Source organism: Trachypithecus francoisi, unplaced genomic scaffold (genome assembly GCF_009764315.1).
Source record: "Trachypithecus francoisi isolate TF-2019V2 unplaced genomic scaffold, Tfra_2.0 Lachesis_group10, whole genome shotgun sequence".
NCBI classification, from domain to species: domain Eukaryota; kingdom Metazoa; phylum Chordata; class Mammalia; order Primates; family Cercopithecidae; genus Trachypithecus; species Trachypithecus francoisi.
In genome coordinates this window covers 97,368,592-97,396,283 of record NW_022681455.1, presented here as the reverse complement: position 1 = coordinate 97,396,283, position 27,692 = coordinate 97,368,592, and the positions used below count along the sequence as shown (strand labels likewise).

At 45.6% G+C, this 27,692-nt stretch overlaps 1 protein-coding gene and 1 pseudogene across 3 annotated transcripts; one reads left to right on the top strand and one right to left on the bottom strand.

Annotated features, from left to right (window-relative positions):
* The first annotated feature begins 2,689 nt into the window (after positions 1-2,689).
* On the top strand, positions 2,690-2,768 carry LOC117088957 (annotated as a pseudogene).
* Positions 2,769-5,315: 2,547 nt separating this feature from the next.
* Positions 5,316-17,725, bottom strand: HERPUD1 (homocysteine inducible ER protein with ubiquitin like domain 1). 3 transcript variants are annotated; one of them, XM_033218483.1, is made up of 8 exons: positions 17,108-17,725; positions 13,543-13,620; positions 13,380-13,454; positions 12,018-12,148; positions 9,804-9,926; positions 8,920-9,270; positions 6,950-7,055; positions 5,316-6,071 (listed from the first exon to the last, which is right to left on the bottom strand). In XM_033218483.1, exons 1-8 carry the CDS (start codon positions 17,426-17,428, stop codon positions 5,907-5,909), a joined length of 1,350 nt encoding a protein of 449 aa, XP_033074374.1. In that variant the 5' UTR covers positions 17,429-17,725; the 3' UTR covers positions 5,316-5,906. The 3 variants fall into 3 exon arrangements, with proteins under 3 accessions (XP_033074374.1, XP_033074375.1, XP_033074376.1); XM_033218484.1 differs by lacking the exon at positions 6,950-7,055; XM_033218485.1 differs by lacking the exon at positions 5,316-6,071 and having other exon boundaries at positions 6,976-7,055; positions 9,077-9,270.
* Positions 17,726-27,692: the final 9,967 nt, after the last annotated feature.

Below are 27,692 nucleotides of genomic sequence, written 5' to 3'. Positions count from 1 at the left end.
CAGGAGTGAGCCACCACGCCTGGCCTAAAGATTTGTTTTATATCTATAATATGTATTATATATCATAGCATACAAGTTTGTATATGAATATACAAATATATTAATAACAAAATAAGAAACAGTGTAGGCCACCTACCTTTTGGCCCATGTTTCAGCCAACCAACCAACCAACCAACCAAGTTAGAGCCCTTTCTAACCCCTCATGCTAAAGCACTGAGTTCAGAATCTCCGCTTAGTGGGCCCATATCGTTAAGTTCAGTCAGATCCAACACTATGGTCCTTCCATGATCTCACACCCTTAAAATCTACTCCTATACATATCTCTTGGATTTGTCTGTATAAATTGGAAAAATCATGCAGTTCTTTTGGCGTGTAGCACACCTCTTCATGGCTTATAGTGTGCACCTTTCTCTCTGGGGCCTGGTGAGACTTGAGTCTAGTTACAGGTCCCGAAAAGAGGGGAGGGCATAGGATCTAAGAAGAATCAGAAGTGCCCTGCAAGGCAGCTACCTCGGGGAAGGCCATACGGTTTCCCAAAGGGTTAAGAAATTGTGATGAGATCAGGCGCGTGGCTCACACCTTTAATCCCAGCGCTTTGGGAGGCTGTGGGTGAATCTCTTGAGGTCAGGAGTTCGAGACCAACTTGGCTATTGGGGTGAAACCCTGTCTCTACTAAAAATACAAAAAATGAGCTGGATGTGGTGGTACGTGCCTGTAGTCCCAGCTACTCGGGAGGTTGAGGCAGGAGAATTGCTTGAACCCAGGAGGCGGAGGTTGCAGTGAGCCGAGATTGCACCACTGTACGCCAGCCTAGGCAACAGCACAAGACTCCGACTCAAAAAAAGAAAAAGACCGTGTGATGATGACAACAGTAGGGAAATAACACCCTCACTCTTGCTGCGAATCTGTGTCCACACAGCTGGACCCAGGGCGGGGTAGAAGGGCTGTTTCTGCTGGCAAGAACATGACAGAATTTAGGGATTCAGCGTCCCCAGCTTTATTGGAATATTCCCTTATGTTCCCATTCCAATGTTCAAGTTGCCCTCACTTTAACTGAAGATGTCCTGCAAGGTTGGAATTCGGGAATTCGATTTGCGACATAATTCAGCCACATGCAAGATGAGACTTTGGGTTTCCTTTTCACGAGTCTCAGCCCTGGCCAGGCAGGATGGCTCACAACTGGAATCCCAGCACTTTGGGAGGTTGAGGCAGGCAGATCACTTGAGCTCAGAAATCTCGATCCTGCAGCTATAGGAGATAAGGGTCTCTTCTAAGGAAGTCACCATGCCCAGCTAATTTTTTTGTATTTTTAGTACAGACAGGGTTTCACCCCAATAGCCAGGTTGGTCTCGAACTCCTGACCTCAAGAGATTCAGCCACCTCGGCCTCCCAAAGTGCTGGGATTACAGGCCTGAGCCATGCGCCTGATCTCATCACAATTTCTTAACCCTTTGGGAAACCGTATGGCCTTCCCCGAGGTAGCTGCCTTGCAGGGCACTTTTGATTTTTCTTAGATCCTATGCCCTCCCCTCTTTTCGGGACCTGTAACTAGACTCAAGTCCCACCAGGCCCCAGAGAGAAAGGTGCACACTGTAAGCCCTGAAGAGGTGTGCTTTTATGCAGAGCTTGAGCTGGGAATTTGAAACTGTGAGCTCATCCTTTGTTTTCTCCACTCTGTCCAGTGTAGTTAGGAGCAACCAGCCAATTTAATACTCCCTAGTTTGACTACAATGTTCTAAGGGGTGGGGGTGTAAAACATAGCCAAGGAGGACAGATGCAGGGGATAGTATGGGTGCTGGCTCATGCCTGCACTCTCCCCTGCATCGTGTGGATGGTGTCTTCTCCCATTTATGACAGGGGTAAGGGAAGGGATGCGCTGCAAGATTTCTGGGCCTGACTGGGTGACTTCCACCAGCTCCTCTGAATTCATGCTCAGTCTCCAATCGTGGAGGACCCTGAGGCTGGGAGTGCTGTGCTTTCAGTGCTTTGCATGGTCAGCAGCCCCAGCTTCCCCTTTTCTCCAGTCTCAATCTCCCTACCCACTTCATACTCATGTGGAATTCTCTCCAGTTCTCCCACACCACATTCCCTCCGCCTTTGCACAGGCAGAGCTCTCTTCCTCTTTGCCTGTCACTCCTGCTCACCCTGCAGCCTGTGTCGGTGGCACACTTCCATTGCTGCGCAGGAGTGCTGGGATGGGGCTGTGGGTGTTATTTCCCCGTCCTCGAACTCAACACACCTGTCTGCCATCGCTGCTGTACTTGCCACCCACAGCCGACTACAAGACCCAAGAGGGCAGGGGCCATGCCCAACCTATGCCTCATTCTGTCTCCTGGCCCATACGCCATATTTGGCACATAAGGACTGCTAAAAAAAATTGTAGAAGAGGTCCACTCCTGAGAGGGAGTATTTCTAGTCTCAGATCTGCCAGTTATGGGTTTGAGACCTTAAGACAGGTCTCTCATCTCTGCAAGCCTCTACAACCTGGGAGAACACCTAGATCGCAGGGCTAGCTGATAAGACAGAGACTATCCTACATACATTCAAGTACTTTGACAAGGACCAAGTAATTATTCCATAAAACCTGGGATTCTCCAGGGGACCTGGAGCCTCCCCCTTTGTCAGTCAGACTGTAGACAGGTATGGCTTCTTGTCTCCCTCCTGGCTATGGAAAGAATATTTATCTCCTAAGACTATACCTTCAGGGATCATTTCTATGGTTGGTTACCAGAGAAGTTTCTCTGAACATGTAGAGCACTGGTAAAAATAAATACATAAATGATTTCTTATTTATTTATTGAGACAGAGTCTCACTCTGTCGTGCAAGCTGGAATGCAGTGGCGCGGTCCTGGCTCACTGCAACCTCCCCCCCCGAGTTCAAGCGATTCTCCTGCCTCAGTCTCCCAAGTAGCTGGGATTACAGGTGCCCACCATCACGCCTGGCTAATTTTTGTATTTTCAGTAGAGACAGGGTTTCACCACATCGGCCAGGCTGGTCTCAAACTCTTGACCTCAAGTGATCCACCTGCCTCGGCCTCCCAAAGTGCGGTATTACAGGCATGAGCCACCGTGCCTGGCCAAAAATAAATTTTAAAAAGTTTATCTCCATCGTTTATTGTGTAAAATGTCACATCTAACAAAGTATGTTTGCTATGTAGAATGCCAAAGGAAGTGTTGATTTAGTAACTCATTACTAAATTTCCCAAAATGAGGCACATGGATAGTCCTAGGCCGTTGTCAGGAAGGGAAAGCCCCAGCTTCAGGCATATTAAAGGCCCCAGAAGGCCTGCAGTGAAGAAATCTATGAACTTGGATCAACCTGCGGGTTCCAAAATGTACTTGATCATGAAGCTCATTTTTTAGGGGCGGGGGTGGAGTGTTTCTTCTACAGAACTAGGATTCAAGAAATGGCACCTTAAAAACACAGACTTAGAAAGCTGCTATAGCCAGAGCTGATATCTGGGGGTTTTTCAGTTATTTACTTGCTACTTAATAATAAAGGCCCAAACCAATAATTTCCTAAGTATTCAGAGTGGTGTGTGGCCCATGATCACGCCACATTGAGTAGCTGTGGTGGAAGCTCTGAATTTCTGCCATGTCCCACTGTCAGCCGTCTTAGGCCTTAATTGCTGAGAGTCCCGTTTGCCCCAGTGCAGATGGAGTGCCAATCTGAACCCTGGACAGCTCTGTTCAGGGGCACCTTCCTGTCACTATTTATTTTGGGCTTGTAGAACCTAGAGTTTAAGCCACAAACTGACATTTCAGGGGGTGAACCCTCGGCTCCTTTAGAAACAGATGGTACCACAGCTGCCTGGGGCCTTGCGCCCTTTGCCAAATGGTGATGGCCTTGCCTCTGAAAAGAAACAGGCTTTTCCACCCAAGACTTTGGGAATTCTTAATGTTCGTTTTCCTAAACTAGCAGGACCTCATTCCCAAGCATGTGCAGAATCCAGCTGTTTGGCAGGAAGAGCACATCCTGGGGCTGAGCTTTTACTCCTGCTGCTACCCTTCTTTCCTTCAACTGGAGAGAAGGTGAGTAATTTCACACTTCATCATTTTTCCCCCATCATTTCATACCCACTCTAGTTTCTTCCTTGAAGCAAATTATCTCTTCGCAATTTGTGAATATTCATTGCCTTCTGATAGTTCTGTTCTAGAGGCACACAGTTATTTGAAACTTTTTGCTATTTAACTCCTTACAAAAGGGTTTCAGTTGGCTTTGAAAGCATAACCACACATAAGACATCTTTGTACCTACCCAGCGTCTTGCTATGAGTTGTTTAGTGAATGTTTATCTTATGTACACAATGTTTACAATAAGGATTAATTTAAATGATCACAACCATGATACAAAAGGCTGATTTACTTTGCCAAGTAGAACACCTACCATAATATTACTCACGTAAAAATATATAAAACTGTGCTTTAAAGATTAGTCGCTGGCTGGGCATGGTGGCTCATGCCTGTAATCCTAGCACTTTGGGAGGCTAAGGCAGGCAGAACTCCTGAGGTCAGGAGTTCGAGACCAGCCTGGCCAACATGGTAAAACCTCGTCTCTACTAAAAATATTTAAAAAATTAGCCGGGCATTGTGGTGGGCGCCTGTAATCTCAGCTACTCGGGAGGCTGAGGCAGGAGAATCGCTTGACCCCAGGAGGTGAAGGTTGCAGTGAGCTGAGATCGTACCACTGCACTCCAGCCTGGGTGACAGAGCGAGACTCCGTCTCAAAACAAAACCACCACCAAAAAACAAAAAAATGATTAGTCACCACAGTAGTACTTAAAGGATTAAAATTACAAACATAAGCTCAGCTTACAAAAGCATGAAATTTGAGCAGGTGAAACTATTGCAGATTTGCCAAGGTGAAACCACTAACTACTAACTTTAAATGTGGGGAATTTAACTTTGATGGGTTCCTATATAAGCCAGCACTGTTTAAATCACGAAATGGGGGAAACACAGGTATATTCTTAGTAAATTAAAACTTTTAAGCCGAGTGTGATGGTGCATGCCTGTAGTCCCAGCTGCCCAGAAGGCTGAGGCAAGAGGTGGCTTAAGCCAGGAGTTTGGGGCTGTAGCCCGCTACTATCCCACTTGTGAGTAGCCAATGTACTCTGGCCCAAGGAACAAAGTGAGACCCCATCTCAAAAACAAACACCAACAAAAACTTTCATGGCCTTACCTGATCATTCTTACTGGCACAAACAGTCCTCTTTGGAAAAACAAGCATTCAGGTTAAACACTGGCAACTCAACTGTTGACTATCTAGATACAACAAATGCAGAGTCAACTGCTAGGATGATAAGAGTCTCTCCCAGGGTCATTCATAGTAAAACTTTATTGAACAGAAAACCCAGCAAAGGTTTTCACCTCCGCAAAGTTCCCCTTAGTTTAAAGTAAAGCACTGCATTTTAAAAAGCAATTATACATAAGTCTTTCCTAGAAAAGTCCTGCTAAAACATGTCTAGCAATTTCATTGATTATATAAAGTAGTACACTTAGTGTAATTTAAACATTCCAACAGGAATCAAATCGTACCAGCAGAACCACTTCTGCATCTATGACTTCTATGTACAAACACACATGCAGACACACACATTTGGAAAAGTTCCTCAAGCATAAACATGCGACACCTAAGGCCTTCTACTTACAGTGCCTATTAAACTACATACAGTATATATTAAAGCTCTTCAGAATAAAGACATGAGAAGCCTTGGGCATTTTTTGTTCACCAATTTGTATCGCAGCTTCACGTTTCTGCTTTTGCTTGATCACAAAAGCATATCATCATCCACGCTGTTTTTAAAGAACTCATCATTGCCATGTCCAGGAGAGGCAATCTAGCTGGAGTCAGGTGATGCAGTCCATTCCTGTCAAAGCCTCCAGCAGCTACAGCACAAACACCATCAGTTTGCGATGGCTGGGGGGCCTTCTGGAAGAAGAGAGGCAAAGAAAGTCTTGAAGACAAGCCATGCTGTGCTCATAAATGAGGGGCTGGTCTGCTCGCCATCTAGGACGTCCCTGTCTGGAGGGAGGTGGTTGGGGTCTTCAGTTTCAGGATCGGTGCCTTCCTACAGGTAATGAAACACAATGAGAAAACGATTAGGGCTGTGATGAACACCAAATAATGTTAGGAAAGGGCAGGGTAAATCCCTGCCCCCCGCCCCACAGGCACAGCAGCAGGCAGCCAGAACCCCAGGGCATGATGCCCTAGGCTGGATAGGGCTCTTTCTCAGGCTTCCACAGCACAACTGTGTTGATGTTGTCAGAGTTTTGAATACTCCTGGCAGCAAATATCAGAGCAAATGAAACAACTAGATCTGCAACTGTTACTATTTTTGAGACAGAGTCTCACTCTGTCACCCAGGCTGGAGTGCAGTGGTGCAATCTTGGCTCACTGCAACCTCCGCCTCCCAAGTTCAAGCCATCCTTCCGCCTCAGCCTCCCTAGCAGCTGAGAATACGGGCACATCCGGCTAATTCTTGTATTTTTAGTAGAGATGGGTTGTCACCATGTTAGCCAGGCTGGTCTTGAACTCCTGACCTCAGGTGATCCACCTGCCTCAGTCTCCCAAAGTGCTGGGATTACAGGCATGAGTCACCACACCCAGGCTTGAACTATTATTAAACTAGTAGTTAACCACTTCATACCAGTTCTTATGGTATAACACACTGTTACAGACCACTGAATGCTCAAAATAGTGGGTTTAAAAAAATGTTATTTACTTAAGCCAAAATGCAAATTGCCACATGTCAAAAATATGTGATAGAATGTGATGGCACATTCGATGTTTTAAAAATAGCTGCTGCTCTAAGAAGAAATGTGAACAAATCATGAAATATTTAGCCCAATAAAATGGTAAACCACAAGCTGGAAATCTAAAGGTTAAGGATTTGAGAGCCTGGCATATCATGTCAAGCTCGCCTGGGCTTCACGGGAGGCTCCATACCTGTAAGTTATTGTTGGGGTCCTGATTTACAACATCAGGAGGAGGACCGTCATTTGGGAAGTTCTGAACCAGCCTCGGTCTAAATGGAAACCACCCAACGTGATGCCTTCAAAGGAAGCACATAAAAATCCATCTTAGCTGATGTCACAGTGAGACTTACTCAAGAATCCAAGGCTCCCCAGCTCCAATCCTAGCAGGACCCTGATGATAAGCTCACTGCAAGACCCATCTACAGAGGCGTTTGGCCACGGAAGGCAGGGACTGTGTTTTATTCATCATTGCACACCCAGCAATATAAATAGCACCTGGCACATAGTATGCACTCAATAAATGCTTCTTTATATGAACTAAACCTTGCCCTTGAAAACCTGCACAAAGTGGGGAGAAAGCATATACCTACAAAACTGTCATTATATATAACATAATGACAACCTACATTTGCTCATTTAAATGTATGATTCTAGAGACTACAGAAAATATTAACTAAATGTTTGATTTGAAGAAACCAATTAAATCCCAAGTCTTAAAACAAATATAACAAAATATTAGCAATGATTAATTGTGGATATTTGAGTGTTCATTATATTCTAATTATTTTTTATTTTTAAAAGCTAAAATAAAAATCCATTTTTACTACAAAGGAAAATTTCTTCTTTTAGTTTCAACCACGAAGACTCATCACTCTAGGCCAGGCTTTCTCAGCTTTGGCACTAGTGACATATTCAGCCAAATATTTACTGTGGGAGTTGTCCTGTGCATTGTAGAAAATTCAGCAGCACTCTTGCTTCTACTAACCAGATGCCAGCAGGACCACTTCCCCTAGATGTGACAAACAAAAAGACCTACACATTGCCAAATGTCCCCTGGGGAGAGAGAGGACAAAACTACCCCCAGTTGAGTACTGCTCCAGGCCACAGCTAAAACCAAATGTCAGGTATGTGAGGATTCCCTTGCCTTTCAGGGCTATGCTAACAGTGCCTGACCTTTACCCTGGAAGGCAGCTGTGGCCTGATAAAGGCAAATATGTTCTCATTCAAAACAAATACAATTTGCTGTTCCATGCCTCAGTATGGCTACATAATTCTGGTTTGTGAGCCTGGAAGGTAATGTAGCTTATCTAGAGGACAAGAGAATATTCTTATATTAATACAGGATTGGTATGTTCTTGGGACCATACAACCAACCAAGCCATGAATTCTTTGTACTGAAAGTGCCAGAATGATATACTATTTATTACATATTTATTCTAAGACAGGGTCTTGCTGTCACCCAGGCTGGAGCACAGTGGTGCGATCTTGGCTCACTGCAACCTCTGCCTCCTCAGTTCAAGCAATTCTCCTGCCTCAGCTACCCAAGTAAATCACAGGCCCGCGCGACCACACCCAGCTAATTGTTTGTATTTTTAGTAGAGACGGGGTTTCACCATATTGGCTAGGATGGTCTTGAACTCTTGGTTTCATGTGATCCTCCTGCCTCGGCCTCCCAAAGTGCTGGGATTACAGGCGTGAGCCACTGTGCCCAGCCACAGAATGATACACTATTTAAACACACCTCCTTCTACAGTAACTGAGATTGCTCAAAAAAGAGCAAAATCTGGCCAGGCACAGTGGCTCACGCCTGTAAAACCAGCACTTTGGGAGGCCAAGGTGGGCGGATCACTTGAGGTCAGGAGTTCGAGACCAGCTTGGCCAATATGGCAAAACCCTGTCTCTACTAGAAATACAAAAATTAGCCAGGCGTGGTGGCAGGTGCCTGTAATACCAACTACCCAGGAGGCTGAGGCAAGAGAATCGCGTGAACCCGGCAAGCGGAGGTTGCAGTGATCGTGCCATTGTACTCCAGCCTGAGTGACAGAGCGAGACTCTGTCTCAAAAAAAAAAAAAAAAAACACACAAAAACAAAAAAGAGCAAAATCTGCTTAGTGTGAACATAAGGTAGTGTAATTTGTATTAGAGAAACCATCTGCTTACAGGTACATAACAACGGTGGCCCCCATGACCATGAGGAATCTGCTCAGGGAGGAGTAGAAGTAGAGGATACTGAGAAAAACAGAAAATGTAGCTGCTGAATAGGTCCAATCCAACCAATCTCGATTTATTTCATCATCTTCTTCCACAATAGGGCCACCTTGTGCATTCATCCGCAAATTTTGATTGGCTCCAGGATTAACAACCACTTGAGGAGCAGCATTCTGATTGGCTGGCTGGTTTTCAGCTGGAAACTGGTTGTGAATAGGGGCTGGAGCAGGTGCAGAGACCACAGGTATCTCTTGTGCACTTGGTGGTGGAACAAAAGCCCCCGATGCAGCAGTGGCTGCTAAACTAAAATAAAAATGACAGAGGCAGATACTGTTGAGACCAAAGCACCGTGAAGTCTGTGGCTTATTTATACAGCAGTCTTTTACTGTTAAGAATTTTAAGTAGGTAGATATGCATTTGATTTTTCTTCAATTTAGTGAGGAGCTTCCTTACTAATTGTATCTATAAATGCCTTTTCTAAGAGAAGCCACATGGTGAATTTCACCTGGAATTAAACATCAAGGCCACTGTAAGATTATGGCACAGTAGCAAATTAAAATCTTCACAAAACTGTGAAGGTACTACAAATTGAAAAGAAAGTAACATGCTCTAAATAAAGGCACTAAACTGTGTATCAGACAAAAACACCCTTGTGCCAATACACAAATCAGGTAACAGCTGTCATTTACACTCCACCCAGACCAAACAGAGCAGGGCTCTGCAGACTGATGAAAATACATTCATCCCTCCATTCTGAACTTTACAGGTAACATGGATAAAATTCCTCTCAATTCCCGGCAGCCCTGGCCACACCCAGCACAGCGGGAAGGACTCACTATTGCATGTAGTACTGTCGTGCATATATCTGCTGGAACCAGGAAAGCTGAAGCCACCCATAGGGTGTGTAACCGGAGAAACCAGGACCCAGGCCTTGGAATGCCTGCTGGGCAGCTTCAGGCCTATACACAGATTTAAAAAAACACTCATTTTGAGTGGGTTCAGTATGAGCAAATGAAAACTAAGTTTAAATTAAAATCTAGAGTTCAAATTGAAGAGATAGAATGGGATTTGTGGCAGTTACATGGTAAATGACTGTATGATGCACCCAAGTACAATAAGCACAGAAGGTACTAAATGACACAGCACTTCTCTCACAGGAAAACAACAGCCCTTGCCACCTACTTGCTGAGTGCACATATAAACAACCTTTTGGGGTTAAGTAGATCCCAGCTCAGTGTTGACTTGTTGAGTCTCACTGCAAGTCTCAACCCACTGTTTATCTTTTAGAAGGCAGCTCAAAAGTCACGTTTCTCCCAGTCTTTCCTGAAGGAAATCTCTCCCATCCTCCCGATATCCACTTCTTCCTCCACCCTCCATCTGTATCTATAGTGATGTGTGCATATGGCATCACCTGTGCATGATAACTGACTACCTGGGGTCCTGTACAGGCTGCTGCATCCACAGCAATCTCACGAAGGAGATTTTACAAGGGGAACTCAAGTACAGCTCAGGGAAGACAGGGGCTTTACACAAGGTCGCCGAGCTAGTTAAGTAGCAAGGCTGGATTTCAGAGCTGGTCTGATGTCAAATGCACACTTCTTTAATCAGGCCACACAGCCCTCAACTTCGTAGGGCAGGTGTATGTGGGTTATCTTTGGCTTTGTGCTTCCTACACAGTGTATTTCTTCAGTAGCACATCACAAAATTGAAAGCATAATAGAATTGCCCAAAGATCAGAAATTGGTTATGTGGTCATTCCTGTAGGTCAATTCATATCCTTAAGCAAAGTTATATGTACTGGCTGTTCAATAAGTATTTGTTAAAGGAAATCAAGTTTAAATATGGTGAGATTCAGAAAGTCAAATATGAGCCTCAATTCTCAAGTTAGGAATAGTTGAATCAGAATAAGGGAAGTAGTTTTAAGTTTTTCTAACCAATAATTTTCTGTCCAATAGTTATCCAATTTATATGCTGACAATCTTTTAACTAAATTCCATACACAGAGTATTTCTAAAATAGTATTCCAATACAAGTAAGCCTTGGTATGATACTGTTTTTGATCATTTAGGAAAATTACAGTGCATGGAAATGAAATGATAGAGTGCTTTTAAGATTTTTGTTAGATCTGATAATGGCATTCTAGATATACAGGATAACTAAAAGGTTTTCACAGTTTTATACTCAAGTATATAGGGATGAAATAACACGATGACTGGGGATTACTTTTAAATACTTAAAAAAAAAAAAGGGGAAAGGGTAATAGATGAGGTATGGTAAAACTCTGATTGTTATTTACTAGGCCTGGATGATGGTGTGGGGATTCATTATCTAGTTCCCACTGTTGTGTATATTTGAAAGTTCCGTTAAAGGGGAAAAAAAAAGAAAAACTCATTCCTGAAACACCTGACTTTATAAAAATATTGCATATAAAAACTACTAGGAAAAGGGGGACGGGGAATTGGAGAGTTACAGAATTTCAACTTGTAGTTAATGAATTTTTCCCCAAAAACAAGGTATTCCAAGAGCTATAAAAATCCAAATAACACAGCATTTAGTTTTGACTTTTGCTCTAAAGAAAAGCTTTAATAGTTATAAAAAATGGTCAATTTTCCTAGTACCCCCAAGTCTTTGGAAGAATACTTCTTAAACAGTCTTTCCCTTGTTGTCACCTATTATTACAATAAGGCACAAAGCCACTCAGCAAAGCAGCTGCACAATGCTTACAACAGCTTTTTCTCCTGCAGCAGCAATTTCCTATCATGATGGCAACCAAGTGGTCAGCACAATGGAAGGATAAAACGCCTACATTTTCTTTCTTTCTTTTTTTCAATATATGCATTGCCTACTTTTTAAATTTATGTGTACTAAAAGGTTGTGTATTAAGAAAAGTTAAATATATTAGAGATCTTTAAAGCCAAGCTATTTGTAAAGCAAAATTCTGTAGGTTTAAAAATTCTGATTATATACGTGTAAACACACCTTACTCTTAAATTGATGTAAATGAGGCACATTCATGTTGCATAAGCTGAGATCTTTATTATAACACTCACCTTGAGATGTTTTCCCATTCAGGGGAAGAAAGGTTCCGAAGAACTTCCCTTTGCCTTAAACCATCACTTGAGGAATCCTCAGGATACTGTCCCCGATTAGAACCAGCGGGCTGCTCTGTGGATTCACCCACCTAAATAAGCGTAACATGAACACAGAACAAGGGAGCTGATGCAACTGTCTGAAATCAAGCGAAAGGAATTATTTTGCTGTCAAGGGCTTACGTCTCCTACCCCCCACCTCTGAACGTGACAAAATTAAATAGAAGCAATGTTATGTAAAAAATAGTCCGACATTTATTAAACACAATTTTCAATATACAGATGCTAACATATTCATATTTTTTCCCTACAGTAACGATGCTACACTTTCATTAAAATTTCATTAAAATCTTCCAATGAAGTTGTCATTGGTGAGAAAGCTTCTTGATAATGGTGCTAAACTTACTCATCGCAGAAATCTGACCAATAAGATTTATAAATAGAACCCGGCCCCAACTTTCTAAAATAGTATTCTCATACAAGTAAGCCTTGGTATGATACTGTTTTTGATCATTTTTTAAAAATTACAGTGCAGGGAAATGAAATGGTAAAGTGCTTTTAAGATTTTTGTTAGAATTGATGATGGCAAAATAGGGAATTTCCTATGCTCTGTTCAGATGTTCTAGGAAATATAATGCAAATTTAGAGTGCATCACTACACTAGAATATTAACACCATATATGTGAATAAACATTGTGAAATGAAAAATACATGTTTTTGTCTGTCACATAGAAGTCTTTAGAGCCAGGTCCAGTCGCACACGCCTGTAGTCCCAGCTACTCAGGAGGCTGAGGTGGGAGGATCACTTGCCCTCAGGAGGTTGAGAAAAGCCTGGGCCACATAGCAAGACCATATTTAAAAAAAAAAAAAAAATTCTTTAAAGATCACTTGATAAAGACTCTGATCTTTTCCTATCCAACTAATCATAATGAAAATTTCCAGAAGAAATATATTCACTTTTGTACTCTTTATAAAAATTAATGGCTCCTTTGAAAAAACTTGCTATGTGCTAAATTCAATAAAAATCCAATTAGTGTTAGTTCAGTAATCTCGATACACAGTAACCATAGATCAAATCATATCCCAGAAGATAGTGCAATATGTAACTCCACTTTTCCACTACAGCAGTAATGGAACAATCTGCTACTATGAACCTATCACTTGTGTTGATAATACAGTTTCTAATTCCTAGGAAAGAAACAAAATAGTACTTGGTAATAACACCATACAGTCTCTCAATAAAAGTTTTATCCAACTTCTTTTATTACTCCCCTGAAAGTCTGAATGATACAAATTGTTATCATCATGTAGAAGTAGACACACCTTGGCGCTGATTTCTGGCATTTTTGAAGGACTCTTCACATTGCACACCAGATGCAAAACATGCCGTTTTTCCTGCTAAAAGTAATAAGAAGGCACTTAAGAACCTGAACCTAACCTAGTGAGTGCTTAAAAACATTCAGAGGTTAATGTGTAAGTGAGGTACCTTTGGAAGCAAGTCCCTGAGACATTGGTGATCCAACAACAGCTTCCCAGAATAAATTAACCTCTGGTCCTCCGGACGCTGATCATGGAAAGAAAAACACAGGTCAGCATTTCACCCCCAAAAGTTCCTAAACACAGAAGAAACTGTTTTATACAAGTAATTTGATTATGTGTGTTTCCCCCCAGCATCACGGGAAAATACCTTCTCAAAAACCCCGTATACAAAACTTCTATTTAGAAAGTGTCTAACTTTAACTGGTCTCTCACATGCAAATAAATGCAGAATGGCAAATTATCGGCTGGGCACAGGGGCTCATGCCTATAATTCAAGCACTGTGGGAGGCCAAGGCGGGCGGATCACCTGAGGTCAGGAGTTCGAGGCCAGCCTGGCCAACATGGCGAAACCCCATCTCTACTAAAAATGCAAAATTAGCTGGGCGTGGCGGCTTGTGACCGTAACCCAAGCTACTCGGGAGGCTGAGGCAGGGGAATCACTTGAACCCGGGAGGCAGAGGTTGCTGTGAACAAAGATCACGCCACTGCACTCCGGCCTGGGCGACAGAGTGAGGCTCTATCTCAAAAAAAAAAAAAAAAAAGGGCAAATTATCTCCAGTCCAAACCTATGGCAATGTACTTCTTAACTCCCAGGTAAACTGATTCCTATTACCAAAAGCAACAAAGAGCAAACAGGGCACCTACAACCAAATCGAGTTCGGTTTCAGAGAAAACTCAGAGTACTCCCAAGGCCAGCCTTAACCAAAACCACCTAGCAGTGCTCCAAAATAATGTGAAGCTATTCTAAACTGAGTGTTCACAGACGATTTCTTGGCATACAAATGCAGTTATAGAGGAGATGGCGTGTGGGTGATATTACACACAACCACCCTGTGAGATTTAGTATCCCTATTTTAAGGGAGGAAAGTCTGAAAAACTGACTTGTCCAAGGTCATCTGCTGCCACAGTGTCACAATTCCCACCCCTCTTCTCCATATCACCGATTTTAATGCCATAGGCACTGTACACTCTTTTACACAAATCTCATTTTAAAAATCTATTTGAAGGCCGGGCGCGGTGGCTCAAGCCTGTAATCCCAGCACTTTGGGAGGCCGAGACGGGCGGATCACGAGGTCAGGAGATCGAGACCATCCTGGCTAACACTGTGAAACCCCGTCTCTACTAAAAAAAAAATACAAAAAACTAGCCGGGCGAGGTGGCGGGCGCCTGTAGTCCCAGCTACTCGGGAGGCTGAGGCAGGAGAATGGCGTGAACCCGGGAGGCGGAGCTTGCAGTGAGCTGAGATCCGGCCACTGCACTCCAGTGCGGGCAACAGAGTGAGACTCCGTCTCAACAAAAAAACAAAAAACAAAAAACAAACAAACAAAAAAAATCTATTTGAAACTCCTTCTAAACTGTACTTAAAAATAATGACTTCAAATAATATTAACATATAAACTGTCTATTGGAGATCACTAACGTGTTAATCTACTCATGCCAAAATAACTGATTAAGCAAAACCTGGAATAAAGGTGTTCCTGCCAAGTAGCTTGAGATAATTAAAGCAAGCTGTTTAAAACAAACAAAACAGCAAAAAGTGCATCTACTTATCCATATACATCAGGACTTTTTGACACTGTAACTGACCCAAAATAAACATACTGAATGCTGTGTTCACCGGCTTTTTTCACTGACAGGTGAGAACTTGAAAGGTAAATGCTAATATATATATGAATTTGTAAAACAGTACCTTTTGTATATGTAGGGTCCTGCATTTATTAGAGTTCAACCACTAGAAAAGGCTGGAAAACCACAGCTGCCAGTGGTTTTGATTTTCCCCCTTTTAAAGGCCTAACTTGATATTGAGTCTTCACGCAGATGGCTGATTTGAAAAATATTAAATAGGCTGGGCGTGGTGGCTCACGCCTGTAATCCCAGCACTTTGGGAGGCCGAGGCACGTGGATCACGAGGTCAGGAGATCGAGACCATCCTGGCGAACACGGTGAAACCCTGTCTCTACTAAAAATACAAAAAATTAGCCGGGCGTGGTGGCGGGCGCCTGTAGTCCCAGCTACTTGGGAGGCTGAGGCAGGGGAATGGCGTGAACCCGGGAGGCGGAGCTTGCAGTGAGCCGAGATCGCGCCACTGCACTCCATTCTGGGAGACACGGGGAGACTTCGCCTCAAGAAAAAAAAAAAAAAAAGAAAAATATTAAGTAAAGTCAACGACTATTACAAAGTAGGCCTTCTCATAATATACCATTTTCTACCACAGAAAACAAATGATAAGTATGTTTCAGCCATAATAATTTTTAGACACAAATTTGTATACCTGAGAGGTTATTTGTTTACAATCTTAGGTCTTCAGACTGAACAGATGGGAGCCGCATTCCTCACCAAAGGAAGCCCTTAAGAAAAACCCTCCTCCAAAACCCTGCCTTTTGCCATATGATGCAACCATAGGCTTCACCTGCTTCACCAATTTGTGTACCCAATAGCCATTCTCATGGCAACACAGCCACCCAGTTTCTTGGAAGCAGTTATAGTGAAACTGAAAAATGTGCCAGGGTGAATTCTAGAGGACATGGAATGCAAGCTTACTAAATAAACATGCAAATTTCAAAATAACAACTCAGAAGAAAAACTCACTTCTAAAACATTCTTAACCATATGGAACAAAAACAGACACAGGCGCTACCACAAGTTGGAACTCACGACTTCACTATCTTTTCCTGCCCGGATGCCCTCTCCTGTGTGATGAAGAATTATGCTCGTGGGCAGTGAACAACACTGCTGACACTTACATAATATCAGAGCAGAAAGTAAATACAGGAAGGGCCGGCTTACAGCCTCATCACGTGGTGGCCAGGGCAGGCGGTGCTAAAGGTGATGTTGACAGATGTGTCAACCAAAACAAAGCAAGGAAGTCTTGCTAATAATGGAGAGGCTGCCGTCCTAAAACCAGACTGAAGGCGACTCCTGCCTGCTTCCCTTCTCAGTCGCTCTTGGTCAGAAAGTGCACGGGACTCCACCCCGGGACTCGGCAATGGCTGCGCGGTCCAGTGCGACAGGGAGGGGCACGGCGGAAGGTGGACAGGGAGGAGAAGAGCCACGTCCTGCTTCTGGGTGTGGGGCCTTCCGTCCACAGTGTCTGGGCGGTCCCCAGGTTTCTCAAGCCACGGCCCCGGGTGGCACCTGCCCGCTCCTCTCCCCGCAGAGAGGCAGCATTCAGAAACCTCATTTTGAAGCACGGATGTTTTCTTACTTCTAGCCATTGGATGCAAGCCCAGTTAGGAACACCGAGTTGCCTGGCCGCTGGGGGGAAACAGGCTTGGAGGGTGAAATGACTCGCCCAAGGTCAGGCTGCTGATTACTGACGGCCCCTGGGCAACAGAGGGGAGCCCGCGTCGGCGGGGCAGGGAAGGAGAGACCACAGCCCTGGGGGAGGTGACCGGCCGGGCGATCGCAGCCGTCAGGGGGAGGAGGCCACAGGACAGGGCAGGCGGACGTGGCATTCCTAGCAGAGGGCAGGGGACCACAGCCTAGGGGCGGGAATTCGGGGCCGCTCTCACCGGACGCTCGGGGTAGACGCGGCTCAGGTGGGCCTTGAGGTGGCCCACGCTCCAACTGCGGTCTCCACTCAGCTCCAAGTCGCGGTGGCGCTGGTTGGGGCTCTTCACCAGCAGCGTGACGGGCTCGGGTTCGGTGTCGGACTCCATGGCGGCGTCGGGGCTCCGCTGCGCTCCCAGGTGCCAGACAGGCGGCGTAACAGCCGCCCGCAACCTCCGCAACGACGGTTCGCGTCTCTGGGGCGCGCGCCCCGGCTTTGGGCGCCTTTTATAGGAGCCCCGCGCCCGGGTCTGCGGACAGAACGCTCTGTGGCTGCCGTCCATTGGCTGAGGCGGAGGCACTGTCCCAACGTGGCCCAATCGGCGCCCGGATCCATGTGGCAGAGGGCGGACCGAGCACGTGGGCGCGGGCTGATGCAACCCGCAGCCTCTGCGTCACCCCGAGGCGCGGCTGCGCCCCGGGAACCCGAGTTCGGCGGCCATGTTTGGGTGCGCTGCAGGCCGCGCGGGGAGCTTGGCCTGAGACCTAGGGGACCCCCAGCTCGGGTGGCTGAGGGCGCCCGACGCAGGGGGTGGGGAGTGGGGTATCCCAGCAGACCCCAGTTTAGCAGTCTCTGCAAATTGTTTCTTCACAAAGCCGCACCCCCACCCTTTTTCACCCCAGGTGCCAGTGCCCACTTCCCGTTTTTCTGCCTCCAGTGGCCCCACGTGGAAACCTACGGGGAAGCGCGTCCTACAGGGGAAGACTACCCACTCGGCCCTCAAAGACAGGCTGGGCGACCCCGTGTGCAGGGCCACCTAGGAGAACACCACGTGCTCCTAAGGACAACGAAGGAGCGAGGCCAGATCTTCCTTGGGCTGGGAGGATGGAGGCATCCAGGCAGCTGTTGCCAATTTCCCTGGGCCTCAGACTTGAACGTTTGGGTCATCGCCCTTATGATGACTGACAAGTCAGCCACAGTCCTGCGCACACTGGAGCGCCCCCCCCCTCCCAAAAAGGGCATCACTTTATAAGATACACATGCACCTGTTAAATTGGGGCTGAGACGAGGAGGGCGGGGTTCTCCGATTCCTGAAGTGGGACCATAAAGACCTCTTTATTGTAGGCATTCCCTCCTCCTCCTATGTAGAAAAAAAAAAAAGTCTTGAAAAACAAAACTGACATTGCCCCAACCCTCTCTTTGTTCCAACCGCCTTGGGACATCTGTTTTTTCAGGTGTTGTCAGGAGCTTGCCAAGGGCAGGAAGGTAACAGGAGGAGCCTGGTCTGGTTGGTGGGTATATTCATCTGCTGCAGCTGCCATAACAAAGTGCCACAAACTGGATGGCTTAAGACGGTGTCCCCAGCCCCCCCCAACCCCTCCCCGGGCCACGGACCACTATGAGTCCCTGGCCTATTAGGAACCAGGCGGCACCACAGGAGGTGAGCCAGCAGCCAAGCTTCATCTGTATTTACAGCTGCTCCCTATCCTTCATTAACACCTGAGCTCAGCCTCCTGTTAGATGGGGGGCATTAAATTCTCATAGGAGCCGGGCGCGGTGGCTCAAGCCTGTAATCCCAGCACTTTGGGAGGCCGAGGCGGGCGGATCACGAGGTCAGGAGATCGAGACCATCCTGGCTAACACTGTGAAACCCCGTCTCTACTAAAAAATACAAAAACTAGCCGGGCGAGGTGGCGGGCGCCTGTAGTCCCAGCTACTCGGAGGCTGAGGCAGGAGAATGGTGGTAAACCCGGGAGGCGGAGCTTGCAGTGAGCTGAGATCTGGCCACTGCACTCCAGCCCGGGCGACAGAGCGAGACTCCGTCTCAAAAAAAAAAAAAAAAAAAAAAAATTCTCATAGGAGCCGAACCCTATTGTGAACTGTGCACGCAAGTGAACTAGGCTTTGCTCCTTATAAGAATCGAATGCCTGATGATGGGAGGTAGAGCTGAGTTGGTGATGCTAGTGCTGGGAGTGGCTGCAAATACGGATTAACATTAGCAGAGAGGTTTCACTGCACAGAGGCTATGATAAATCAATTGTTTGCAGACTCATATCAGAACACTATCAGTGAGTGGCAAGTTGCATCTGGTGGCAGGCTTTACAGTGGCAAGTGTGTGTACTTCAGTTGTACAGCTGCATCTGGTGGCCTTAAAAGTATGTTTGAGGCTGGGCAAGGTGGCTCACGCCTGTAACCCCAACACTTTCGGAGGCCGAGGCGGGCAGATCACGAGGTCAGGAGTTCCAGACCAGCATGACCAACATGGTGAAATCCTGTCTCTCCTAAAAAATACAAAAAATAGCCGGTCATGGTGGCACGCACCTGTAATCCCAGCTACTCAGGAGGCTGAGGCAGGAGAATTGCTTGAACTCAGAAGATGGAGGTTGCAGTGAGCTGAGATTGTGCCATCACACTCCAGCCTGGGCAACAGAGTGAGACTCCGTCTCAAAAAACAAAACAAAACAAAAAAACTAAACAACAACAACAAAACAGAATGTTTGAGACAACTTCAAATCTCCACATGTTCTGGATTAAAGTCTAGGCTTTAATCCTGAGATGGCCACAAAAGCACTGAAAAGCCTGCTTTCATTTCCAACATCCTTTTTTTTTTTTTTTTTTTTTTTTGAGACGGAGTCTCGCTCTGTCGTCCAGGCTGAAGTGCAGTGGCACAATCTCTGCCCACTGCAACCTCCGCCTCTCTGGTTTAAGCCATTCTCATGCCTCATGCCTCCACCTCCCGAGTAGCTAGGATTACAAGAGTGCGCCACCACACTTGGCTATATATATATATATTTTATTATTTTTAGTAGAGACAGATGGGGTTTTGCTATGTTTTCCAGGCTGGTCTTGAACTCCTCGCTTCAAGTGATCCATCTGCCTTGGCCTCCAAAAGTGCTGGGATTACAGGTGTGAGCCACCACGCCTGGCCTATTGCAACATCCTATCTCTGTGAAGCAGGGTTTTCTGCAGTGACAGCAACCAAAATGAGGAGACTCGACATAAGTAACACACTTCGGGTGTCACTGTCTCGCATCTCCCACAGATGGGACCGTCTAGTTGCAGGAAAACAAGCTCAGGGTTCCCACTGATGCTACATGATGGTGAGTTGTATAATTATTTCATTATATATTACAATGTAATAACACTAGAAATAAAGTGCACAATAAATGTAATGTGCTCGAATCATCCTGAAACCGTGCCCCCCACCCCACCCCTGGTCTGTGGAAAAACTGTCTTCCACAAAACTGGTCCCTGGTGCCAAAAAGGCTGGGGATGGCTGGCTTAAGAAACAGAAATCTATTGTCTTGGTTCTGGAAACTGGAAGTTTGAGATCAAGGTGTCCGCAGGGTTAGTTCCTTCTGAGGTCTCAGGGGAGAATCTTCCAGGCCCCTCTCCTATCTGGGTGGTTTGCTGGCACTTTTTTTCTTTTCTTTTCTTTTTTTTTTTTTTTGAGACAGTCTTGCTCTGTTGCACAGGCTGGAGTACAGTGGCACGATCTTGGCTCACTGCAACCTCCACCTCCCAGGTTCAAGCAATTCTCCTGCCTCAGTCTCCCGAGTAACTAGGACTACTGGTGCCTGCCACCATGCTCGGCTAATTTTTGTATTTTTAGTAGAGATGGGGTTTCACCATGTTGACCAGGCTGGTCTCAAACTCCTGACCTCATGATCTGCCCCCCTTGGCCTCCCAAAGTGCTGGGATTAAGGCATGAGCCAGCGCCCCCGGCCTGCTGGCACTCTTTGACGTTCCTTGGCATATAGAAGCATCACCCCAGCCTGCCTTCATCTTCTCATGGGTTCTCCTTGTGTAGATCTCTTCACATCATCTTCCCTGTGTGCATGTCTGGCTCTGTGTCCACATTTCCTCTTTCCATAAGAGTACCAGTCATCGTGGATCAGAACCCACACTAATAACCTCATCTTAACTCCATCATCTGCAAAGGCCCTATTTCCCAATGCTGCCACATTCACGGGTACTGTTTAGGGCCTCAGCATCTCTTTGGAGGATTCAGTTCAGCCCACAGTAGTCAACCTTAATATAACACAGAATACAGGGTGGTTTCTTTCTCAGCTGTCTTTATATTAAGATGAGAGGTTGAGGGCTTTGGAAATAAATTGTCCCCACACTCAGCTTTCTGCATTTGGTTTTGGTCTGCTGAGAAGGCTCTGATCGTTTTTTGTTTTTTGAGACGGAGTCTTGCTCTGTTGCCCAGGCTGGAGTACAGTGGCATGATCTCGGCTCACTGCAAACTCCACCTCCCGGGTTCAAGCAATTCTCCTGCCTCAGCCTCCCAAGTAGCTGGAATTACAGGTGCCCGCCACCACGCCAGGCTAGTTTTTGTATTTTTAGTAGAGACAGGGTTTCACCATGTTGGCTAGGCTGGTCTCGAACTCCTGGCTTCAAGTGATCCACCTGCCTTGGCCTCCCAAAGTTCTGGGATTACAGGTGCGAGACACCGCCTGGCCTAACCCTTTTTTCATCAAAGCTGGCTTCATGGGCCGCATGTAGTAGATGGGGCCCCGTGCTTGGTTTAATGCTCTGCTGTTATCTTTAAATTCTTAATAAGTTTTAAACAGAAGCCCTACATTTTCATTTTGCACTGGGCCCCACAAATTCTGTAGCTTTTCATACACCAGGATGGGAGATAATAACTGATTATGATCTGGTAGTCTTGCAACTAGGGAGAAGCTAACCAGTGGAGCAAGCCCAGGTAAAACCAACATAGGCCTTAAAGGAGGCGGCGAGGCAGGAGGCGACAGCTGCATTGAGAAATCAAATATGCCAGGAGTGCGGTTTCCCCTCACCTGCAGTGACAAGCCTCAGGGCCCCTTAAGACGTCAAGATATCTTATCCCTTCCCATTCAGAAGAAAGAAAGTTCAGGAGTGTGATTTTGCATTTTTTTCCCCTAGGGAAAAGACAATCCAATTTCTGTGATTCTCTCTTGAGTTATCTCCCAATGAGATAGCTCCTTTTAAAGAAATTTGGGGACAGGAGTGGTGGCTCATGCCTGTAATCCCAGCAGGCAAGCAGATAACTTCAGGACAGGAGTTCGAGACCAGCCTGGCCAACATAGTAAAATGTTGTCTCTACTAAAAATAGAAAAAAATAGTCAGGCATGGTGGCGGGCACCTGTAATCCCAGCTACTCGGGTGGCTGAGGCAGGAATCTCTTGAACCTGGGAGGCAGTGGTTGCAGTGAGCTGAGATCATGCCACTGCACTCCAGTCTGGGAGACAGAGCAAGACTCAGTCTCCAATTAAAAAAAAAAGAGAGAGAGAAATTCGGTGATTCTGCTTATAGCACATTTAGGAAAATGTTAAATTCAGGTCAACAAATGTGCCAGGAATAGAGAGATAAACACAGCATGACCCTACTCTCTTTTTTTTTTTTTTTAATTTTTTTTTTGTTGTTGTTGTTGTTGTTGAGACGGAGTCTCTCTCTGTCGCCCAGGCTGGAGTGCAGTGGCCGGATCTCGGCTCACTGCAAGCTCCGCCTCCCAGGTTTATGCCATTCTCCTGCCTCAGCCTCCTGAGTAGCTGGGACTACAGGCGCCCGCCACCTCGCCCGGCTAGTTTTTTGTATTTTTAGTAGAGACGGGGTTTCACCATGTTAGCCAGGATGGTCTCGATCTCCTGACCTCGTGATCCGCCCGTCTCGGCCTCCCAAAGTGCTGGGATTACAGGCTTGAGTCACTGCGCCCGGCCGACCCTACTCTCAATGACTTTACAAGTATAATGAGGATGCTAACAAAAACACAGAAATAAAAGGCTATCCCAAAGTCAAATACATTTCTGAAGGATTTATGATTACATTGAGAAAAGAAGAAAGGGAGTCAGAGAAAACTTGATGGAAGAGGTAGAATTTGAGCTGAATTCTGAAGGATGGGTGATATTTGAATAAAAGTAATAATGGCAGCAATTACTGACTAAACACCATGGAGTGCCAGTGACTTTATATGCAGAATTTGAATGGGCAGGTAGAGCTCACTGGTTAAACTCACGGGGCCAGACCCCAGCTGCTTGTTTTCAAACCCAGCTTTTACTATGTGACCTTAAGCAAGTTACTTAACCTCTCTACCTAATTTTCCTCATCTGTAAAATAGGAAATATAGGAATAATAATAATAGTATCTTCTGTTTCATAGGGTTTTTGTGAGGCTTAAATAGTACAAAGTTGTTAAGTTCTTGGGACAAACCCAGACATTTACTACGTGCTCAGTAAATATTAGCCATTAATATTTAGAGGACTGGACTGAGTCCAGTACAGTGGTTCCCAAATCTGGCTGTGCAACAAAATCACTGCAAGAACTTTGTTTTTGTTTTTTGAGATGGAGTCTCGCTCTTGTCACCCAGGCTGGAGTGCAGTGGCGTGATCTCAGCTCACTGCAACCTCCGCCTCCTGGGTTCCAGTGATTCTCCTACCTCTGCCTCCCAAGTAGCTGGGATTATGCCTGCCACCATGCCTGGCTAATTTTTTTGTATTTTTAATAGAGACGAGGTTTCTCCGTGTTGGCCAGGCTGGTCTCGAACTCCTGATATCAGATGATCTGCCTGCCTTGGCCTCCCAAAGTGCTGGGATTACAGGCGTGAGCCACCATGCCTGGCCAGGGTATACTTTTAAATAAGAATAATGACCACATCATTATCATTATAATAATGACAATATCAGATAATAATGAGTGGTAAGACTGGAAAAAAGTATTGGGGCCAGCTCAGAAAAGACTTTGAATGGTCACCCTTGGGAGTTTGGGCCTTATTTTGTGGACATGGGAGGTTTTTGAGCAGTAGAAAGGACAGATCAGAATCAGTATGGATCCACGTCATTATGGAGGGGGAGAGACTCGAGGCCAGGAGACTGATCAGTTCATTCAAGAGGAAATGTGGGCCAGGCACGGCGGCTCATGCCTGTAATCCCAGCTCTTTGGGAAGCCAAGGCAGGCAGATCACCTGAGGTCAGGAATTTGAGACCAGCCTGGCCAACATGTCGAAACTGTGTCTCTACTAAAAATACAAAAATTAGCCAGGCGTGGTGGTGGGTGCCTGTAATCCCAGCTACTTGGGAGGCTGAGACAGGAGAATTGCTTGAACCTCAGGAGGCAGAGGTTGCAGTAAGCCAAGATCACACCACTGCACTCTAGACTGGGCAACAGAGCAAGACTCCATCTCAAAAAAAAAAAAAAAAAAGGCCAGGTGCGGTGGTTCATGCCTATAATCCCAGCACTTTGGGAGGGTGAGGCGGGTGGATCACAAGGTCATGAGATGGAGACCAGCCTAACTAACATGGTGAAACCCTGTCTCTACTAAAAATACAAAAATTAGCTGGGTGTGGTGGCACCCACCTGTAATCCTAGCTACTCGAGAGGCTAAGGCAGGAGAATTGCTTGAACCCGGGAAGCGGAGGTTGCAGTGAGCCAAGATTGTGCCACTGCACTCCAGCTTGGTGATGGGACGAGATTCCGTCTCAGAAAAAAAAAAAAAAATAGAAAAAAGAAATAAAGTGGGAGAGAAAGCATGTGAGGGAATGCAAGTTAGTAAGCTGAAGGGAAATCCACAGTGTTCAATGGAATCTCTGGAAATGTGGAAATGAAAGAAACATGGAAACTCTTTAACTTGATTGTGGTAGTGCTGCAGTGTTGCTGTCTCTCTGCTGTGATCGAATTCATGTTTGCATTCTGAGATGCAGACAGGAATGGAAGAACCAAGGCCTATCTTATTTTATAATCAGGCTGCGAAGGTAGAGAATGGGCCTTTGCAAAACCTGAGTCAGCAAGAGATCATTGCCAGTACTCATGTTTTATTTGAAACAGTCTGGTGTCTTAGGCCCTCCTGAACTTCCATACTTTGTTTTTTGAACTCTTGGTTTTTGTTTTCTTTTTCTTTTTTTTTTTTTTTTGAAGTCATTTAAACTCCAACCAGAATCTGTGCTTTTTATGTCATTCTGAAGTCTGAAGTCCTAATTTGGCCACCCACATGAACCACCTTCTTTAGCCCCAAGGCAAATCCTCCCTTAACACTGTGGCCCATGAAGGGGAAGTGTTTTTGTTTGAAGGAAGGGGAATTTGAGACTGTGGTTATCAACTTTTGAGGACTTGGGGCACCCACTTCCCTGCTACTCCCCTGTGCCACCTGATTCTTCTTCTTCTTCTTTTTTTTTTTTTGAGATGGAATCTCGCTCTGTCACCAGGCTGGAGTGCAACGGCATGATCTCAGCCCACTGCAATCTCTGCCACCCGGGTTCAAGCAATTCTCCTGCCTCAGCCTCCTGAGTAGCTGGGACTACAGGCGCCCGCTACCATGCCAGCCAATTTCTGTATTTTTAGTAGAGACAGGGTTTCACCATGTTGGCCAGGATGGTCTCGATCTCTTGACCTTGTGATCCACCCACCTCAGCCTCCCAAAGTGCTGGGATTGGAGGCATGAGCCACCACGCCCAGCTGTTACCTGATTCTTAAAGGTGTTTGTTACACACAGTTTTTAAATGGAAGAAAATGAAAACTGAGCTAGTTTTTGAGAACCTCAAAGTGTCTCTTGAATAGGAGACACCAAAGGGTATGACCAGTCAAGACTGACAACGGGGGCCAAGCTATGGCAGCAGAACAATGGGTCTGATAGTTAAACTCAGCCCTTAGAAAGTTTTACAGCATACCCAGAGTTGCTGGATAAGTCAACACAGAATTACCAGATGACCCAACAATGCCTCTCCTAGATATCTATCTACCCAAAAGAATTGAAAGCACTTTTCACAAAAATTTGTCCATGAATATTCATAGCAGCGTTATTTATAATAGCACAAAAGGTGGAAACCACCCAAAGGTCCACCAACTGAATGAATAAGCAAAATACAGTATATCCACACAATGCAATATTATTCAGCCTTAAACAGGGATGAAGTGCTGATGCATGCTACAATATGGACGAGCCTTGAAAACACGATGCTAAGTGAAAAAGTCAGACACAAAAGGCCACATAAGGCCACATATTGTATCTACTTATATGAAATATCTAGAACAGGCAAATCCATAGACACAGAAAGCAGATGAATGCTTGCCAGGGGTTAGTGGGGATTTACTGCTTAATAGGTCCAGGATTTCCTTTTGGGGCGATGAGAATGTTTTGGAATGAGATAGTGGTGATGGTTGCACAACACTGTGAATGTACTAAATACCACTGAATTACACTTTAAAATAGTTAAGGCCGAGCACAGTGGCTCACACCTGTAATCCCAGCACTTTGGGAGGCCGAGGCGGGCGGATCACCCAAGGTCAGGAGTTGGAGACCAGCCTGGCCAACGTGGCGAAACCCCGTCTCTACAGAAAAAAAAAAACAAAAAACAAAAAGTAGCTGGGCCTGGTGGCATGTGCCTGTAATCCCAGCTACTTGGGAGGCTGAGGCACAAGAATCGCTTGAACCTGGGAAGTGGAGGTTGCAGTGAGCTGAGAGCCCACCACTGCACTCCAGCCTGGGCGAGAGAGTGAGACTTTGTCTCAAAAAAATAAAATAAAATAGTTAAAATGGTGAATTTTGTGTTATGTCTTTTACCATAATTTTTTAAAGACCTTGGCCTGGCATGGTGGCTCATGCCTATAATCCCAGCACTTTGGGAGGCTGAAGCTGGAGGATCACTCGAGGCCAGGAGTTCAAGACCAGCCTGGGCAACACAGTGAGACTCTCTCTCTCTCTCTCTCTCTCTCTCTCTAATAAAATAAGAGAAGAAAGAAAGAAAAAACCCTGCTTGGGCTTCCCAGTTCTGAGTGCTACTCTCCAGCCTTTCTTCCAAGAGTGGAAGGAAGTCAATAAAACAACCTTCACCACACAGAGGAAACCTTCACTGATTACCCCAAGAAAGGACTTAGATCCTGGAGAGGATGAGTAGATGGGAGGTTATCTACCTGATTTGATCATCTCTCCAGCAGTAAATACTTGCTTTTGCCCTAGAGCATGCCAGGTTTATGACTGTCCTTGGCTGACCAGGTTTGGACCCAGGACAAACAAGAGTCAGGTGGATCCCGCCCTCCAGGTCAGCATCTAGGGCAAGGGTCATGGCTGAACTTGGAGGCCCCAGGTAACCTCTGAAGCCCACATTCTTTTTCCCCCATCATAGCTTCCTTCTAAATATTCTGATTGCTGTCCAGGTTTTACTTTAAACAGAAAAGAAAAAATATATATCTTAATGTCGTGTACCTTTTCTTTTCTTTTTTTTTTTTTTTTCTTTTTTTGAGATGGAGCTTCACTCTTGCTGCCCAGGCTGGACTGCAATGGCACAATCTTGGCTCACTGCAATCTCTGCCTCCTGGGTTCTAGCAACTCTCCTGGCTCAGCCTTCCGAGTAGCTGGGATTACATGTGCCTGCCATCACGTCCGGCTAATTTGTGTAGTTTCAGTAGAGACGGGGTTTCACCATGCTGGCCAGGCTGGTTTCAAACTCCTGACCCCGGGTGATTCACTGGCCTCGGCCTCCTGACGTGCTGGGATTACAGGCGTAAGCTACCATGCCCGGCCTCATGTACCTTTTCTTGTACACAGAATATTCTATACCCTAAGTAGGATTTTGATCCCGTGTTACTTTCTTTCTTTCTTCCCCCAGGAAAACTCCCACCTTCCCCAAGTT

What these genes read in the sequence shown, in the direction of transcription:
- HERPUD1 (XM_033218483.1), bottom strand. Translation starts at nt 17,428, where the DNA reads ATGGACGGCAGCCACAGAGCGTTCTGTCCGCAGACCCGGGCGCGGGGC. An exon ending in GCCACCGTTGTTATGTACCT is followed by an intron (nt 7,056 to 8,919) that starts GTAAGCAGATGG and finishes CTTCCTTTGAAG; the next exon opens with GCATCACGTTGGGTGGTTTC. An exon ending in ACCCCAACAATAACTTACAG is followed by an intron (nt 6,072 to 6,949) that starts GTATGGAGCCTC and finishes CATTACCTGTAG; the next exon opens with GAAGGCACCGATCCTGAAAC.